Here is a 16,356-nt window from a genome sequence, read left to right on the forward strand (position 1 = left end):
TTAGTCCAAGAGTGTTCCTTCCTTGGCCACTCACTCGTAGTCGCTCAAGTGCAGAAGTCAGCATCGCGTTCGACATCACACTACGACATCCATTTTACTCGCTTGAACGAGCTTGGTTTTGAGTTGGCACGCCCGCATCCATAAGATGAATATATTTAGCTCAATAAATTACTCGACCTGCATGTTGCATAAGCTTTGTAACTTTTAAGGTCAACACACACATTAGCTAAACTCCCTAATATACTCTTGTTAACATATTATGTATGCATTGTAGTCACAAACCCAACAGGTGGAAAGGATCCAAATGATCCGTGAATCATATTCGTTCATTGTATATTGTGCGGTCAGTTTTAAATCAAGTACAGTTTGTGTTTAATTTTAAATAAAAATATTTAAAATAATTTATGATCGCACGATGTATGATAAACGGACATAATTCACGGATATCTAGGATTCTCACAAAGAGGATCCGGATTCATCACAAACCACGTGGAGGTTCAATGCTTTATATACTCTTGATATGGCTGAGTTTGACATTCGTACTTCTTTTTTTTTTTTTTTTTTTTTTTTGATCTGGACATTCTTATCATGTTAACTAAAATATTAGTTTGACTTTTAATTAGTAGTTAGATTAAAAACATATAAATTTTAAATGAGTTCTCAATCAATGCATATACTAAAAATAAAAATATAATAGACTTTTTCTTTTTTTCGAACAAATGATATTATCTACACTAAGAGGGTAGGAGAGTGAGCTAAGTCTCACAATAGGCTAGCAATAATGTGGTTCAAATTCGCCTTTGGCGAGAATCGAACCTAAAACCTCTCATTTACAAATAAAAAGGAATATTATCATATTGTAATACTAAGCGGTATAGTAGGATGTAAACTAAAAGTTCCTACAAAATATTTCCAAGTTTGAATAAAAAAACTAGTCCATAAATACAAAAACAAAATAATATGCAAACATACAAAAAATATATATATTAACCACAAGATTATATTAATTTAGATATAAACTTAGAAATATTTGACAACTTAATAAAGAAAATGGTGAACTGCCAATTTAGTCATTGAATTATCACCTGAGTGAAAGTTAGTTCCCTAATTTTTTTTTTCAGAAAAATCAGTCATTGAATTATAAAAATCTGCCAATTACATCTCTAATATTATATTCTAAGCTACTATATTCAATTTTCTATCAATTTCAGTCACGTTACTTGTTTGTAAGATACATTAGAGGGTAGATTGATAATTTTACATAAAAAAAATAGTTTATGGAGTTAACTGTGGAGGTTAAATTAGACTTTAGATACGCACCATATATAAAATGTTAAGGGCTTACAGGTGAGAAAAGAACGGTATTACAATTTAAAGTGTGTCAAGTGACTTAAGTTAACAAAAAATAGATAAAATAGCTTTGAATATAATAGTAGGAATGAAATTATAAATTTTTAATGAATTTAGGGAATTATTTTACCGAAAAAAAATTAAGGGACCTAATTTTCACTAAGATGATAGTTCAAGGACTAAACTGTCAATTTATCTTAAAGAAAAACCAACTTAAAATATATGAATCATTAAAAACTTAATTTTTTATTTTGCTTTATTAAGTTGTCAAATATTTTAAGTCTTTATACATAATAATTCCTTCTTCCAGTTTGTTTTTTTTTTCAAAATTCCTTCTTCTAGTTATATACCCTAAAAGAGGGAGGAGAATTTCTCTTCTCTCGTAATCTCTCTCCTTCTCTTCCCACTTATTTAAACGGTTATAATTAATTTACGTTAAGATTTTATCTTGATTTTTCTATTAAATTAAGAGATAAAAAGACAAAAAGAAATGTAGAGAGGAAGGGAAAGGGGAAGGGAACAGAGAGGGAATCCGAGAGAGAGAGAGAGAGAGCGCGCTCAGAAGGAAACGTGGAGAGGAGATAAAGCGGTGAGACAAAAGGAAATGGAGGGAGCAGCCGCAGCCGCAGCCGCAGCAGAAGGGCGGCATCCTCTCAAACCCCATCCTCGTTTCAATAACCGTAGCAGCTGGAAACATAAGGTCTCTCACACAAACCACGAACAATTCACGTTTATGATTCATTTATTATTTCGTAATTTTAATCCTTGCTTGGATTCAATTTTATGATCCAATTGATTTTGATTGTACAAATTGTTATGCATAATTTGAAAATATTTGTTAGTGTGTTGTATGTAAGCTTAGCAAAGTGTATTGGTATCTGTAATTTGTTTTGTAGCTGAGAGAGAACTGTTACAAAAGGGTTCGAGAAGACAGAATGCGGTTGCTTTGGAAGATGAGAATGCTGCCCACTCCACAAATTCTCAATCACATTCCAAATGTACTCCACGGTCTTCACACTGTCCCTAATTTTTTCTTTCTTTCTTTCCTTTTATTTTCTCTATGAAAATTTGGTTTGCACTTCCCAATTGGATGGGTGTAACTTGTGTTTGCAGGATTTGATCAAATCTGCATTCCAGGACATAGTTTCTGCTGAATTGGAAAAAATTAAGGAATCGTCATTGGATGAAAATGTAAGGAGTTCAACATCTGTCCCTGAGGCCAATGATATGTTATGGGAATACGATGGCCTTACAAATGTATACCAAGGTGATTGTGAAGAGATATTGTTAGAAATGCAAAGGATCTTTTATGAAGACCTGACTATTCATCCAACTAGAAAAGAAGGTGAAAAAGGCGGTGTTTTTTTCTTGATGAAATTAAGTTTGTTACAAGCTCAATTGTTGTAGCAGAAAGTCTTTTGACTATCGAAGGTTATAATTTTCTCTAGCCCTTTGCAGAAACAGAAATCTGTGCTGAAACATGGGAAGATGAAGAGGATGAGTATTTGTCCCAGGCAGTTTATGAGCATATGCAACTGAACGACAAGCAGGTATAACAACAAAAGTTATGAGTATTCCATGCAACAATTTATACGAATTTGTATCCAGTTCGCACATTTTATTATATGCATAATAATTGTTAACCATTGAATTTATGATTAGTGATATTATCGATTACATCTTTATAATGACATTTGATATTTTAATGAAAACCTGTACTCAAGAAACTTTATAGTTGGCATCTGAGAGAGTATCACTTTAGCTGATGATTAACTCCAAAATACGTTTAATGTTGTCATTGTTTCATTTTAAACCCAATTATCTGTTGTAATGAACATTGACCCTGCCTATAAAGAGCTACTTATATAATTTTATTTCCCCCAGAGATGTTTTAGCAAACTATGGAAGATAATATTATTTTCTAACTTTATTAGAGTGATATTAGAAGTATCATATTTCTTGAGGGCACATCTAGTCGTGTGATGTGTCTTAACAACAAGCAATACTAGATTTCTTGACTACACCAGAGTTAAAACTTGATCTGAGCTTCAGCTTCTAGATCATGTGACATTTGATAGAAGAATATGGTCATTCTAACATAAGTTGCCCCCACTTAAGGAAATTTTTGGCTCCGTCCCTGCTTGCCTTGCACAAAGAGGTGTGATCCAGAGGGTAAACTGTGAAGCCAAGATCTCTTGACTGAAAAACGGAAGATTACATGAGGCAGATATAACCAAGATGGTTGATGAGATACCGTGAGAAGAGTACAAAGTCCATGTGTTGAGTCTCACATGGCCTACTTAAGTTGAGGGGAAGTTCTATATACGTCGGCTTAGTATCTCTTATAATTGGAGGCCTTTCAGCTCATGAAGGCTAGGTTAAGCCCCAAGCGGGAATATATATGACCAGCGGATGTGGGTCATTCAAATCAGGAGTTAGAGAACTTGGGGCTCTTAATCAGGCTGTCTTCTGCTTATGGATCCTAAGCTGATTTTTTATTAAGGAACATTCTAATTTTTTTTCAGGAAAAGAAAAAAGAAAACGAAAGAGAGAAGTTGTGCCATAAATGAATGCTTGGTTGACTGACATAGAGTTGTGCCATAAATGAAGGCTTGGTTGACCAACTATGTCAGGAAATGAAGGTTGAAATGGATGACCTGACCATCGAGTAGGACCCAAATAAAGCCTTATGACATGATTAATTGAGATGAGATCTTTGTTGTTTTCTCTGTTCCGGTTGCTTATTTTCTTGCCCTGTGAACAAAACCTGCATACTAGCTAACATTCTGTTACAGCAGCAGCAAGTCTGATACTATGGCTAAATCATTCCTCTGTATTTGTTAGTATTATAACTTACTTTTCCACCATCTTATTACAGCTGTGGTCTCAGCTTCTAGTTATTTTTCCAGTCAAATTACTTCCCTATCTATCAAAGTGTAGTAAAATTAATAATAGCATGCCATATATTTTATATCCATGTGAGAAGGCTAAATCATTCCTCACTATCAGTTATTCTTTGGTACTGATTATATTGTTTTGGCCGTAATGCTAGATGCACAAGGAGGAAGTTTGGTGCCCTGTCTGTAAGCACGGAGTAATACAAGAGAATTACAATCTAATATACTGTACTCTATGCAAAGTTCAGCTCAACAAAGGCAATGAGGTATTGTTAACTCCTTATGTTTCTATCTATGCTTATGCATTATAATGCAGATATCATAATCCAAAATTTGACCAGGTTCTCCATAATTTTTGGATGTAAAGAAATAAAAATCTCGACTCCCGAATTCCCAAATAGTCTGTTTTGTGGTCTTGGAAGCGGCAAGAAATAAATCTTGCTGGATAGATAGTGGATCGTCAAGAACACAAATAGATTTTCTTCTAATAAGGAAAGGGGATCGTATAACTTGTAAGGATTGCAAAGTTATACCAGGAGAGAGCGTGGCTAATCAACATCGCTTGTTGGTGATGGATGTACATATCAAAAGAGTGAGAAAAAAGAACAAGACTTGGAAGTGCCCAAGGACTAGATGGTGGAATCTAAAAGAAGAAAAACAAGTCATTTTCAAAGAGAAAGTAATCACCCAGTGTGTGTGGGATAGAGAGGGGGAAGCTAACCAAATGTGGGATTCCATGGCTAGTTGTATCCGAAAAGTAGCAAAAGAGGTATTAGGAGAGTCCAAGGGCTTTGCCCCACACCAAAAAGAATCTTGGTGGTGGAATGAGGAGGTACAAACAAAGGTGAAGGCTAAGAAGGAATGTTGTAAAGCCTTATACAAGGATAGGACCGATGAAAATGGTGAAAGGTATAGAAAAGCGAAGCAAGAGGCGAAGAAAGCTGTGAGAGAAGCTAAGTTAGCGGCTTATGACGATATGTATAAGCGACTAGATACCAAAGAAGGAGAGTTGGATATCTATAAACTAGCTAGAGCAAGGGAAAAGAAGACAAGGGACCTAAACCAAGTGAGGTGCATCAAGGATGAGGATGGAAAGGTTCTTGCTACAGAGAACGCGGTTAAAGACAAATGGAAAGGTTATCTTCATAATCTTTTCAATGAAGGACATGAAAGGAGTGCTTCTTTAGGGGAGTTGAGTAACTCAGAAGAGTGTAGAAACTACTCTTTTTATCGTAGAATCCGGAAGGAAGAAGTGGTTGTAGCTTTGAAGAAGATGAAGCATAGAAAAGCAGTAGGCCCAGACGATATACCAATCGAAGTGTGGAAAGTTTTGGGAGAGACAGGTATAACATGGCTCACTGACCTTTTCAATAGGATTTTGAAAACGAAGAAGATGCCAAATGAGTGGCGAACGAGCACTTTGGTGCCTATCTACAAGAATAAGGGTGATGTACAAAATTGCATGAACTATAGGGGTATTAAGCTAATGAGTCATACAATGAAGCTCTGGGAGAGAGTCATTGAGCATAGATTGAGGCAAGAGACACGGGTTTCGGACAACCAAGTCGGGTTCATGCCAGGGCGCTCAACCATGGAGGTAATCTATCTCTTACGAAGATTGATGGAAAGATATAGAGATGGGAAAAAGGATTTACACATGGTCTTTATAGATTTGGAAAAAGCGTATGATAGGGTCCCAATAGACATTCTTTGGAGGATTTTAGAGAAGAAAGGAGTACGAGTAGCATATATCCAAGCTATACAGGATATGTATGAAGGATCAAAGACTGCCGTAAGAACTCATGAAGGACAAACCGAAAGCTTTCCCATAACTGTAGGATTACATCAAGGCTCATCCTTAAGTCCTTACCTTTTTGCGTTGGTAATGGATGAGTTAACAGGACATATTCAAGATGATATTCCTTGGTGTATGCTTTTCACAGACGATATAGTGTTGATAGATGAAACTCAGGAAGGGGTAAATGCAAAGCTTAACCTTTGGAGAGAAGTGTTGGAATCTAAAGGTCTTCGCTTAAGCCGATCAAAGACAGAATATATGGAGTGCAAGTTCAGTGCAAATGGAGGCCAAAACGAGTTAGGGGTGAGGATCGGAGATCAAGAAATACCAAAGAGCGACCGTTTTCGTTACCTAGGATCTATCTTGCAAAAGAACGGAGAATTAGATGGAGATCTCAACCATAGAATACAAGCTGGATGGATGAAGTGGAAGAGTGCATCCGGCGTGTTTTGTGACCGCCGTATGTCACTGAAGCTCAAGGGAAAATTTTATAGGACGGCAATAAGGCCGGCGATGCTGTATGGCACAGAATGTTGGGCGGTGAAGCATCAACACGTACACAAAATGGGTGTAGCGGAGATGAGGATGCTTCGTTGGATGTGTGGGCACACGAGAAAGGATAAGATTAGGAATGAGGATATCCGGGGTAAAGTAGGAGTAGCCGAAATTGAAGGAAAGATGAGAGAAAATCGGTTACAGTGGTTTGGACATGTGCAAAGAAGGCCTACTGACGCTCCGATTAGAAGATGCGACTATGGGACAGAGGTTCAGGGCCGAAGGGGTAGAGGAAGACCTAGGAAAACTTTGGAAGAGACCCTAAGAAAAGACTTGGAGTACTTGGATCTAACGGAGGACATGACACAGGACAGAACACAATGGCGTTCTAAGATTCATATAGCCGATCCCACTCAGTGACTTGGATTTTCCAAGTCTCCAACCGAGAAGTTTTCCTCACTCGGGAAATTAAGGGAACACTACCTCAACCTACATGCTCCACTCACAAAGCTTCAACAAAAGAAAATTCAAAGAACTTAGCGAAGAAGGCTTTGGTGTATTTAACACAATACGTTGAAATGAAGGAAAGCTTATTTATTGATATCCCCGATAAGTTACAAATATGTACATATACTTGAGTCAAAATAAACAAACAAGAGGGAGCCTTCACAAAGGTTGCTTAGGAGAAGTCTCAGCAGTCGGTAGAGCCCCAGAAAGAGAAGGCACAGGAGGGGGATCATTCGGAGCCTCAGTACTGGACAGAACCATAGAAGGAGGAGGCATCAGAGGTTGATCATTTGGAGCTTCATTACGCGGTACAGCCCCAGAAGACGAAGGCAATAAATGCCTTTGGAACAAACCCACAAATCTCTGATGATCAAGTAAAACCTGATCATCAGATTCCTTCATCTGGTCAAGCTTCCTCTTCATGTTTGTAGCATAGTCATGTGCGAGCCGGTGCAACTGTTTATTCTCATGCTTGAGCCCTTTAATCTCCTGTTTGAGACTTATCACTTCAGCCACTAATGATTCAACTTGGCGGGTTCGAGCAAATAGGCGTTGGGCCATATTAGACACAGAACCTGCACACTGAACACTGAGAGCCAGAGAATCCTTAACAGCCAACTCATCAGACCGTTTGGAAAGTAGTCTGTTATCTTTGGGAGAGAATGTTCCTAGCCACTACCGCAGCGGTCATATCATTCTTCATCACGGAATCCCCAACGGTAAGGACCAGTAGGGGAGACGAAGGATGGGCGCCATATGTTGTCTGGAGAAGGCGGGGCTGCCTCTTCAACAAGGTTCAAGTCAAAACGACGGTCGGAGGGGCCAAACATTTTCAAAGGTGTTGAAGAGAGAAGAGGTCGGACAAATTAAGATCTTAGAAGTGCAAGAATGGAGCTTCTACTGGTGGATATTCAAGTGTGCTTTGGAACTTAATGTCAGCCCCTATAAAAATCCGCACTCGACGAAGCTTCAGAAATCGAAGAGGCGCCTGCTCAGAAATCGAAGAGGCGTTTGCTTTCTCAAAAGCTGGGCTGCTCAGAGACCACGAGGGTCGATCTCAGAAATCGAAGAGGCGTTTGCTTTCTCAAAAGCTGAGCTGCTCAAAGACCACAAAGGCTGATCTTAGAAATCGAAGAGGCTTGCTTTCTCAAAAGCTGGGCTGCTCAGAGACCACGAGGGCCGATCTCAGAAATCGAAGAGGCATCTACTTTTCCAGCCTTGTCAGCACCTGTCACACGCACACTCAGCTTTGCGGAAATTATGGGCATTCTGTCGAAGATTTCTGGCGAAGTAGAAAGCACATGAATCGTACTGTTCAATCACCCACTTCCCACACGCAACAAAGTTGAGACACGTGAAGCTTGCAGCTCCTACTACATCGCTCTGACCAAGAAGGGTAAAAGAATAGCAAAGAAACAACACTAACAAAGTTTAGACACATAAATTTTGAAGGTCTAGCTACCATATTATTACCCACAAGGGTAAAGGAACAGTACCACTGCTGGATAATTGGAAAGTTCCGGTGTGTCAACCTCTGTGCTTCGTGGCAAGGTAGACTAGCAAACATGCCCAACCTTTACTCACATTCGAGAAAACACTCCCAACAAGATTGCTTGCTCCAAAATCGAAGAGGCACCGCCCTCCGAATCTCGAGAGCCAAACTCCCAACATGATTACTTTCTCAAAAATCGAAGAGAGGGTAAAGGAACAGTACCGCTGGTGGATAATTGGAAAGTCCCTGTGTGTCAACCTCTGTGCTTCGTGGCAAGGTAGACTAGCAAACATGCCCAACCTTTACTCACATTCGAGAAAACACTCCCAACAAGATTGCTTGCTCCAAAATCGAAGAGGCACCGCCCTCCGAATCTCGAGAGCCAGACTCCCAACATGATTACTTTCTCAAAAATCGAAGAGAGGGTAAAGGAACAGTACCACTGCTGGATAATTGGAAAGTCCCTGTGTGTCAACCTCTGTGCTTCGTGGCAAGGTAGACTAGCAAACATGCCCAACCTTTACTCACATTTGAGAAAACACTCCTAACAAGATTGCTTGCTCCAAAATCGAAGAGGCACCACCCTCCGAATCTCGAGAGCCAGACTCTCAACATGATTACTTTCTCAAAAATCGAAGAGACACCGCTCTCCGAATCTCGAGAGCCAGACCCCTAACAGGATTGCTTTCTCAAAAATCGAAGAGGCATCGTTCTCCGAATCTCGAGAGCCAGATCCCCGACAGGATTGCTTGTTCGAAAACCGAAGAGGCACCACTTTCCCAACTTCAAGAGATGGATCTCCTTGGATAAAGCTTGTCTGTAATTTTCACACGCAACATCAGCTTTCCAGATACCACATACCACTTTTTCAAAGTGCTCTGACAGAGTTAAAACATGTGAAGCTGGCAGCTCCCACTACCGTGCTATGACCAAGCAGGGTAAAGGAATAGCATTATTACTTGATGTTAGGGAGACTCCTATATATGTCGACTTTCATCCCCAACGGACAGGCAGACCTGCAAAAATGCTCAACCCTTCCTCTTATCTGAGAGGGCACTCCCAACGAAGCCTTTCGAAATATTCAGCTTTCTTTCCCCCCGATAATACCTCTGTAAACAAGCTATACTAGAGCAAGAATATCTCATATCTTCAGGGTTAAAAGCAAGAGTATCCCATATCATGCTTTTTCCCTGTCTTTTCCTTTGGCCTTATTCTTACCTGCAAGACAAGGAGAAAGAGAGCAATCAGTCAGCACTTGGAATCAAGCTTCCAGCCAGGAACTGACTGCCTGGAACCCCTTACCTGATTACTTACCTGGCATTGCTCTCGAATACTCATCTTCAACATCTTATGTTTCCAGGGAAGATACCGCATCTGCCTGAGGAACAGATAGGGCAAGTGAGAAGGATACAAGGAAGCATGTGGAGACAAGCGTAACAGAACACGTGCCGATACATCCACTACTCTGTCAAAAGCAAAAGTATCCCATATCAGCAGGGTGAACGTACTCTAGATTTGATGGACTTGTTTTGAACCTCAAATTCTTCAGTCGGCCTTATACTCTGGAGGAAACCAAAAAACCCTCCAGCCCAGTTCAAGAATAAGCCTGTGGAAAGTTACTTCTTCAAAAGCAAAAGTATCCCATATCATCTCTTCTCATTTTTCTTCTCTTTATCCTTCATGCTGCCTGCAAGATAGGGAGAATGTGAACAATCAGCCGGAGCTCTGATTGCTTACCTTGTCTGTCACCTCATTCAGCAGATCCCCTAGCTCGGCGACTTGGGGGACTCCTACTACATGGTTTGTATCGCGCTTGACCAAGCCTGAAACTACAAGTAAGCTTCAAGTGAAATTGATACATTACCTTGTGCATCTCTACCAGTTACAGATACCACCCCTGGATGGAGGAAGAGTACTTCCAGAAAAGATGCCACATCTACCTATGAGACAGATAAGGCAAGTCAAGACGATACCACATTCCGGTACTTAGAAGTTTCGTGGTTACGAGATCATTCTCCCACAATATTTCCTAATGTCATTTGTACTAAATCATTCACTTGTACTCACTAAAGGAGAGCTTGAACCTATGTACTTGTGTAAACCCTTCACAATTAATGAGAACTCCTCTATTCCGTGGACGTAGCCAATCTGGGTGAACCACGTACATCTTGTGTTTGCTTTCCTATCTCTATCCATTTATATACTTATTCACACTAATGACCGGAGCAATCTAGCGAAGATCACAAAAAGTGACCGTTTTCGCTACCTAGGATCTATCTTGCAAGAGAACGGAGAATTAGATGGAGATCTCAACCATAGAATACAAGCTGGATGGATGAAGTGTAAGAGTGCATCCGGCGTGTTGTGTGACCGTCGTAGGCCACTGAAGCTCAAGGGAAAATTTTATAGGACGGCAATAAGGCCAGCGATGTTGTATGGCACAGAATGTTGGGCGGTGAAGCATCAACACGTACACAAATTGGGTGTAGCGGAGATGAGGATGCTTCGTGGGATATATGGGCACACGAGAAAGGATAAGATTGGGAATGAGGATATCCGAGGTAAAGTAGGAGTAGCCAAAATTGAAGGAAATATGAGAGAAAATCGGTTCCGGTGGTTTGGACATGTGCAAAGAAGGCCTACTGACGCTCCGGTTCGAAAATGTGACTACGGGACAGGGGTTCAGGGCTGAAGGGGTAGAGGAAGACCTAGGAAAACTTTGGAAGAGGCCTTAAGAAAAGACTTGAATACTTGGATCTAACGGAGGACATGACACAAAACCGAGCGCAATGGCGTTCTAGGATTCATATAGCCGACCCCACTTAGTGGGAAAAGGCTTTGTTGTTGTTGTTGTTGTTGTTGGATAGATAGTGGATATGGGTGACAGTGCGATTGAAATGCATTTTGTTGTTCTTTTTCTCACCCAGAAAAACAAGCAAAAGGAGTTTTAAACTTGTCTCAGTGCTGGTCACCGAGCTCTCCATTAATATAAGATACTAGCTATCAAAAGATTCTAAAAGACATCATTCATTAAGTTATGCATGAATGCGCCACTTCTGTAATTTTATCTTTTTTTTTTCTTGTTATATATATTGTGAAAAAGGTATCCTTGAAAATGAAATTCCAAATGACATTAGTATATGTAGTTTGTCAATTTGATTAATCATCTTGACCATCATATGGTTATTTAGTAATATTCCTATTACGACTGAAAATAGATTTCATTTATATTACAAGTTGAAAATTCCAGGTTAATTTGGAAATATTGCGGGGCAGGCTAGCAGAAGTTCACACACAGCATCTTGATCGTGGCTGCAAATTGAAACCCAAGTTTTGCATCGAGACTAGATTTAATATAACTGCACTGTACGTTTTCTGTGCTGGTTGTAATACATTTGAGATTGTAGTATAGACTGTATAGTGAATGCTTCCATGCTTTAAAGATGAAATATATCATCATCATCATCAACTTGTTCACTCGGTTGTTATACATTTGAGATGGTAGTTAGTGAATACTTCCCTGTCGATATCTTTCAAGATCAAATATATCGTCATTAGCATCATCTTGTTCACCAAGTAATATTCCCTACTTATTTTCCGAAATTTTCAGCTAGCACATACTGTTTCCACAGGGGAAACAGTGGGCTTTCTATATTCAAGAGGAAACAAGTAATGAAACTTGCAGGCTTCTAGAACTTGAATACAGTTGGAGGAGTAACCCAAAGCCTATCGAATTCAATGCATAACATAAAACTTAGTCCCAATTGTATTGTTTGTCATGGTAACAAGCAACTTCAAAACTATTGTCATTTGTCAGGTGGTAGTGGCTGTAAAGATATATATGCATGAACAAAAATCACATGCAATGCCAGGTTACACATAAGGATATCATCGTCCATAAAAACAGATCAGTGATGAGTGCTAACCACTAACCAGCAGCCCAGTCTAGATCATATTACCATCTTTGAAACTCCTGGACGCCTGAACCAAAGGCCTCTCATCGATTGGATTTGGTTTAGGTGCTATTACTACTGATTGGCCAATCGAGGAAATTGTAACCTTCAAGTGAGGGTGGTAGATATGCCTGCGTGACACTGGCAGAGGAATTGTCGGGAGGGTAAATGTATCCGTGCATACCCAAGTTCCTTCATTAGCTTGGTAGGCGCATTCCTCAGATGAAGAGGCACTCCCTCATTCTGTCCGACAGAGTCCCTCACCACTTGTTGTGTACTCCATATTGCTTTATAAACAGCCAAAGGTTTAGGAGCCAATGCCCAGTAAGCCACACACTGTGCAAGAATGACATTGCACTCTGGCATTCCCAGAAAATGGCAAGCCTGATGACAAGCAACGGCCTGGTTCGGTGCTGATGGGTCAGCCAACCCAACATCTTCACTGGCGAACCTTATGAGTCAGCGGGCAATATGGAGAGGCTCTCGGCCTCCTTCTAGCATCTTTGCCAACCAATAAATGGCAGCATTAGCATCACTTGGTCTCATGGACTAGTGAAGGGCACTGATGAGATTATAGTGCTCATCCCTGGCTTTGTCAGAAGCAACATGTTTGCATTGCAAAGCCTCTTTGGCATCCTCTAAGGTAACAACATCAGTAGCCACTAAATTATTATGATCATCATCATCATTCGTAGAGGTAGAGGTAGAGTTAGAGATCGAGGAACTAGAGATAGAGGCCACTCGGGAAGCTGTTGTTGTTGCAGAAACTTCCAGGCATCCACACCTTGGGAATCAATCCCTTATTATTGGAGGCACTGGCAGCCCACTTGAGAAGGAGCTCAGCCACGTGGGGTCTCAGAGGGCGGAGAACAAGAACTCGGCAGCGAGACAGAGACAATAGCGGCCTGATCAAATGGAAGTAAGGGTTCTCGGTGGTGGCCCCCATGAAAACTATACTGCCGTCTTCGATGACGGGCAAGAACGAGTCATGCTGGGACTTCTTGAACCTGTGAACCTCGTCCACGAACAGTTTTGTGTTTTCTTAGCCGCCTTTTTCTTCTTGAGAGCAAACCACCATATAAACCCATATATAGGAACACTTGGGTCTCCAGTGTATCAGAAAGTGAGTCTTAAGAGCATCTCTAATGAGATTTTAGTATTTAGGGACTCCAACCACCACATATGAGGACTCATTTATAGCGCGTTTACTAATCCGTAATCAAATTGAGAGGAATTGAATTGAGGAGAAATTGGATTGATGAGGAATTGAAATGAGGTGGAATCAAAATCAGATTCCTGTTGAAGTTGTTTACTTAAACTGTCCGGAATCGGAATACAATTCCATAAAACTGTTTTCAATTCAGTAGAATCGGAATATAAACCAGTATGATTACTAAAATGCCCTTGTCTCAAATCAAATATTTTATATACTTTTTTTAATAAAATTTGACATAGTATATAATAGTAAGATTGCTTTTTTATTTAATAGACATACTAAAATGATTTTGTTTATTTTTTTATAAATTTAAGTATTGACTTTAATATCTAAATTTTCTCGCTCAAGTTGTAATTTTTCTCTTCGGCATATGTATGGAGTTGTGCATAATGTGAATGAGCATATAATTATGCGTAATGAGCTAGAATGACATGGAAAGAAATTGTTAGGAGCATTTTCAGTCTTAACTCTTTAAAGATATATTTTGTTACATAATGTCAAGGAGTAGAATAAATGACTTTTACCATTTCAAATCAAAAAACTTGATTCTCCTTAAACTAAAGAGATCTTTGCGAGGTGGATTTTGTATAATAGTAAATAAATGAAGAAAAAACATTAGGAACAAATAAAGAGTAGGAAGTAACTTCATTAAAGTTAATATTTTACATCAAAGTAGATATATCCAACCATCATAACCAACCTAAGCAAACTAGTCATACCCTGCCTAGGCATCATATTATCAACAAAATATTCATAACTTGTCTACACATCAGATTGTCAACAAAATATTCCTAATCTGCCTAAACATCATAATATCAACAAAAAGTAGTTCTTCACCATCATGGTGTCATCTAAGCAGTCATTAGATTTACAAAACATTCACAATTTCCCCTGATATGTCATCATGGTAGCAAGCACGTCATAGCAAAAAACTAGCATTCACATTCTTTGGACCATCACTTAGATGTCATTATGCATCCAAGCCTGAGTAGTCACATATGCACTCTTCCTTTCATCAGACATTTTGAAAAATACCCTCAAAAGGTCATGTTCTTTGGCCAAGAAGTTTGTGACTTTAAATAATTCCATGGGAGCCAAAAACTCCATTTTGCTTAACTCACCGTCAAGTTTTTGTTGCATTTCAGTTAGATTTATATCGGTTGACAATGCATGAACTAGACCATCAAGCTTAGGTCCCATATCGGCTATAGCTTTAGCCATAATAGAGAATTGCTTAGCCATTTCATCCCCTACTCTTGCCCTCTTGCGACTAATGTTTGATGTGTTACTTTCTGCATTCCTTTGTTGTTGGATATTTGGTACTGAGAAAGAAGTATCATAGTCATTTCTACTTTCATCCTCACCTTCATGTTGATTGACATTGGCATCTTCAAGTCTAACGTCTTCTTCATCGTCATCAGCGTTACCAGCATTTGCACCCACAACACGATCTTTTGCATAAATCTCTCCCAAACTGTGGTAGTGTGGAAAAGGCTTATCGTACAATCCACTTGCATCCTTTTTACCCTACAAACAAAAAACACAAAATACAAGGCACATAAGAAAATGAAAATATTATGTAGACATGAATTTCGTTTGCATATAGAGCTAATTTCTCTTGACCTTTAATTATCTAAGCTGTTTGTTCTTACTGTTCATTATCTGCTCTTTTTAGGCAACTAGTCCTCAAACAGGGGGGAGCAAGCTGGTGGAAGCATGAAATCAATGAAGGATAAGGATAAATCAGGTAAGGACGGCAAAGAAGTACAAGAAGCAACTGGTTTGAAGACCGCAGGTTCTGAAGGAGAAATAACAGCAGGTTTGTATGCAAATGCTTGCAATATTGACTTCTTGGAACAAGGTTTATGTGAAACATTTCTATTTTATTGATATCTTTGGGAAACAGGTATGATGCTGCCATTTTTTTTCCTTGAGTTTTCCTAATTGAATGCCCTTTAAGTGGTATTTAATTTTTCATTTAGTTGAACACCAATACTTATTATATGTGAAATAGTTCTATTTTATCTTGTAACTTAGAATTACCTAAACAACGTTCCATGGAGGTTTTTCTTTTTCTATGCATGTTGTTAGTGCATTATCCTGAACTTAGAATCCTTGAAAAATATTTGGCAATTAGTGGGCAATTACGTCATTTTTTGTATAAAGTTTTGCAAAAAAATGCATGAATATATTCTTTAGAGACCTTTGAGGGTCACCCAGGAAATGTTGAAACAAACATGGCAGGTATTTCATGTTCTAATTCAATCACCCGTCCCCTGATTTGTAATTAATAAGATGATGATATTAACTCTGAGATTTTGAACTCAGTGCAATTAATCAAGGAACTGAGATTCTAAAAACAAAACAAAATCAGATAAAACACAAAATACAATCAGATATATGCAAACCTTCGTAGTCTCGTCATACGCACTTTTCTCATAAGCCAACATCATTTTCTCTTCATTCCACTCAAACCCACTGAGAGCTAGCAATTCAGTTAAGGCAAAATATTTTGCCTTCAAAGTCTTGATGTGTGATTCAATGTGGGGAGACGCCTTTAATCCGCACCTTGGGAGTTTGGCTTCAATCATAACTTCTATCTTCCCCAAATAACCATTCTTGAAACCAGTGTCAGCTCGCCAAGTTGG

The 16,356-nt window shown here is 39.2% G+C and overlaps 2 protein-coding genes across 13 annotated transcripts; one reads left to right on the forward strand and one right to left on the reverse strand.

The window, feature by feature from the left end:
* Positions 1 to 1,665: 1,665 nt before the first annotated feature.
* LOC103449232 (uncharacterized) lies at positions 1,666 to 15,774 on the forward strand. Of its 12 annotated transcripts, none has more exons than XM_070807938.1 (7): positions 1,829 to 2,050; positions 2,247 to 2,348; positions 2,464 to 2,695; positions 2,815 to 2,900; positions 4,403 to 4,513; positions 11,790 to 11,905; positions 15,384 to 15,774. In XM_070807938.1, the coding sequence occupies exons 1-7, from the start codon at positions 1,955 to 1,957 to the stop codon at positions 15,442 to 15,444; spliced, it is 804 nt and encodes a 267-aa protein (XP_070664039.1). In that variant the 5' UTR covers positions 1,829 to 1,954; the 3' UTR covers positions 15,445 to 15,774. The 12 variants fall into 12 exon arrangements, 10 of the variants coding, with proteins under 10 accessions (XP_070664043.1, XP_028945119.1, XP_070664039.1 ...); XM_070807939.1 differs by having other exon boundaries at positions 1,830 to 2,050; positions 2,488 to 2,695; positions 2,809 to 2,900; positions 15,384 to 15,612; XR_011573047.1 differs by having other exon boundaries at positions 1,832 to 2,050; positions 2,809 to 2,900; positions 11,777 to 11,905.
* Positions 12,465 to 14,950, reverse strand: LOC103449283 (uncharacterized). The gene is given in 4 exon segments (XM_008388565.4): positions 12,465 to 12,666; positions 12,668 to 13,239; positions 13,241 to 13,533; positions 14,830 to 14,950. Coding segments are annotated over 4 exon segments (1,098 nt in total). The 3' UTR covers positions 12,465 to 12,554.
* Positions 15,775 to 16,356: the final 582 nt, after the last annotated feature.

Source organism: Malus domestica, chromosome 11 (assembly GCF_042453785.1).
Source record: "Malus domestica chromosome 11, GDT2T_hap1".
Classification (NCBI taxonomy): Eukaryota; Viridiplantae; Streptophyta; class Magnoliopsida; order Rosales; family Rosaceae; genus Malus; species Malus domestica.

Coding starts and splice junctions, on each gene's coding strand:
- LOC103449232 (XM_070807937.1), top strand. CDS start 1,955: ATGGAGGGAGCAGCCGCAGCCGCAGCCGCAGCAGAAGGGCGGCATCCT. Junction 2,901..4,402: donor TGCAACTGAACGACAAGCAG/GTATAACAACAA, acceptor CCGTAATGCTAG/ATGCACAAGGAGGAAGTTTG. Junction 4,514..11,789: donor AGCTCAACAAAGGCAATGAG/GTATTGTTAACT, acceptor TGAAAATTCCAG/GTTAATTTGGAAATATTGCG.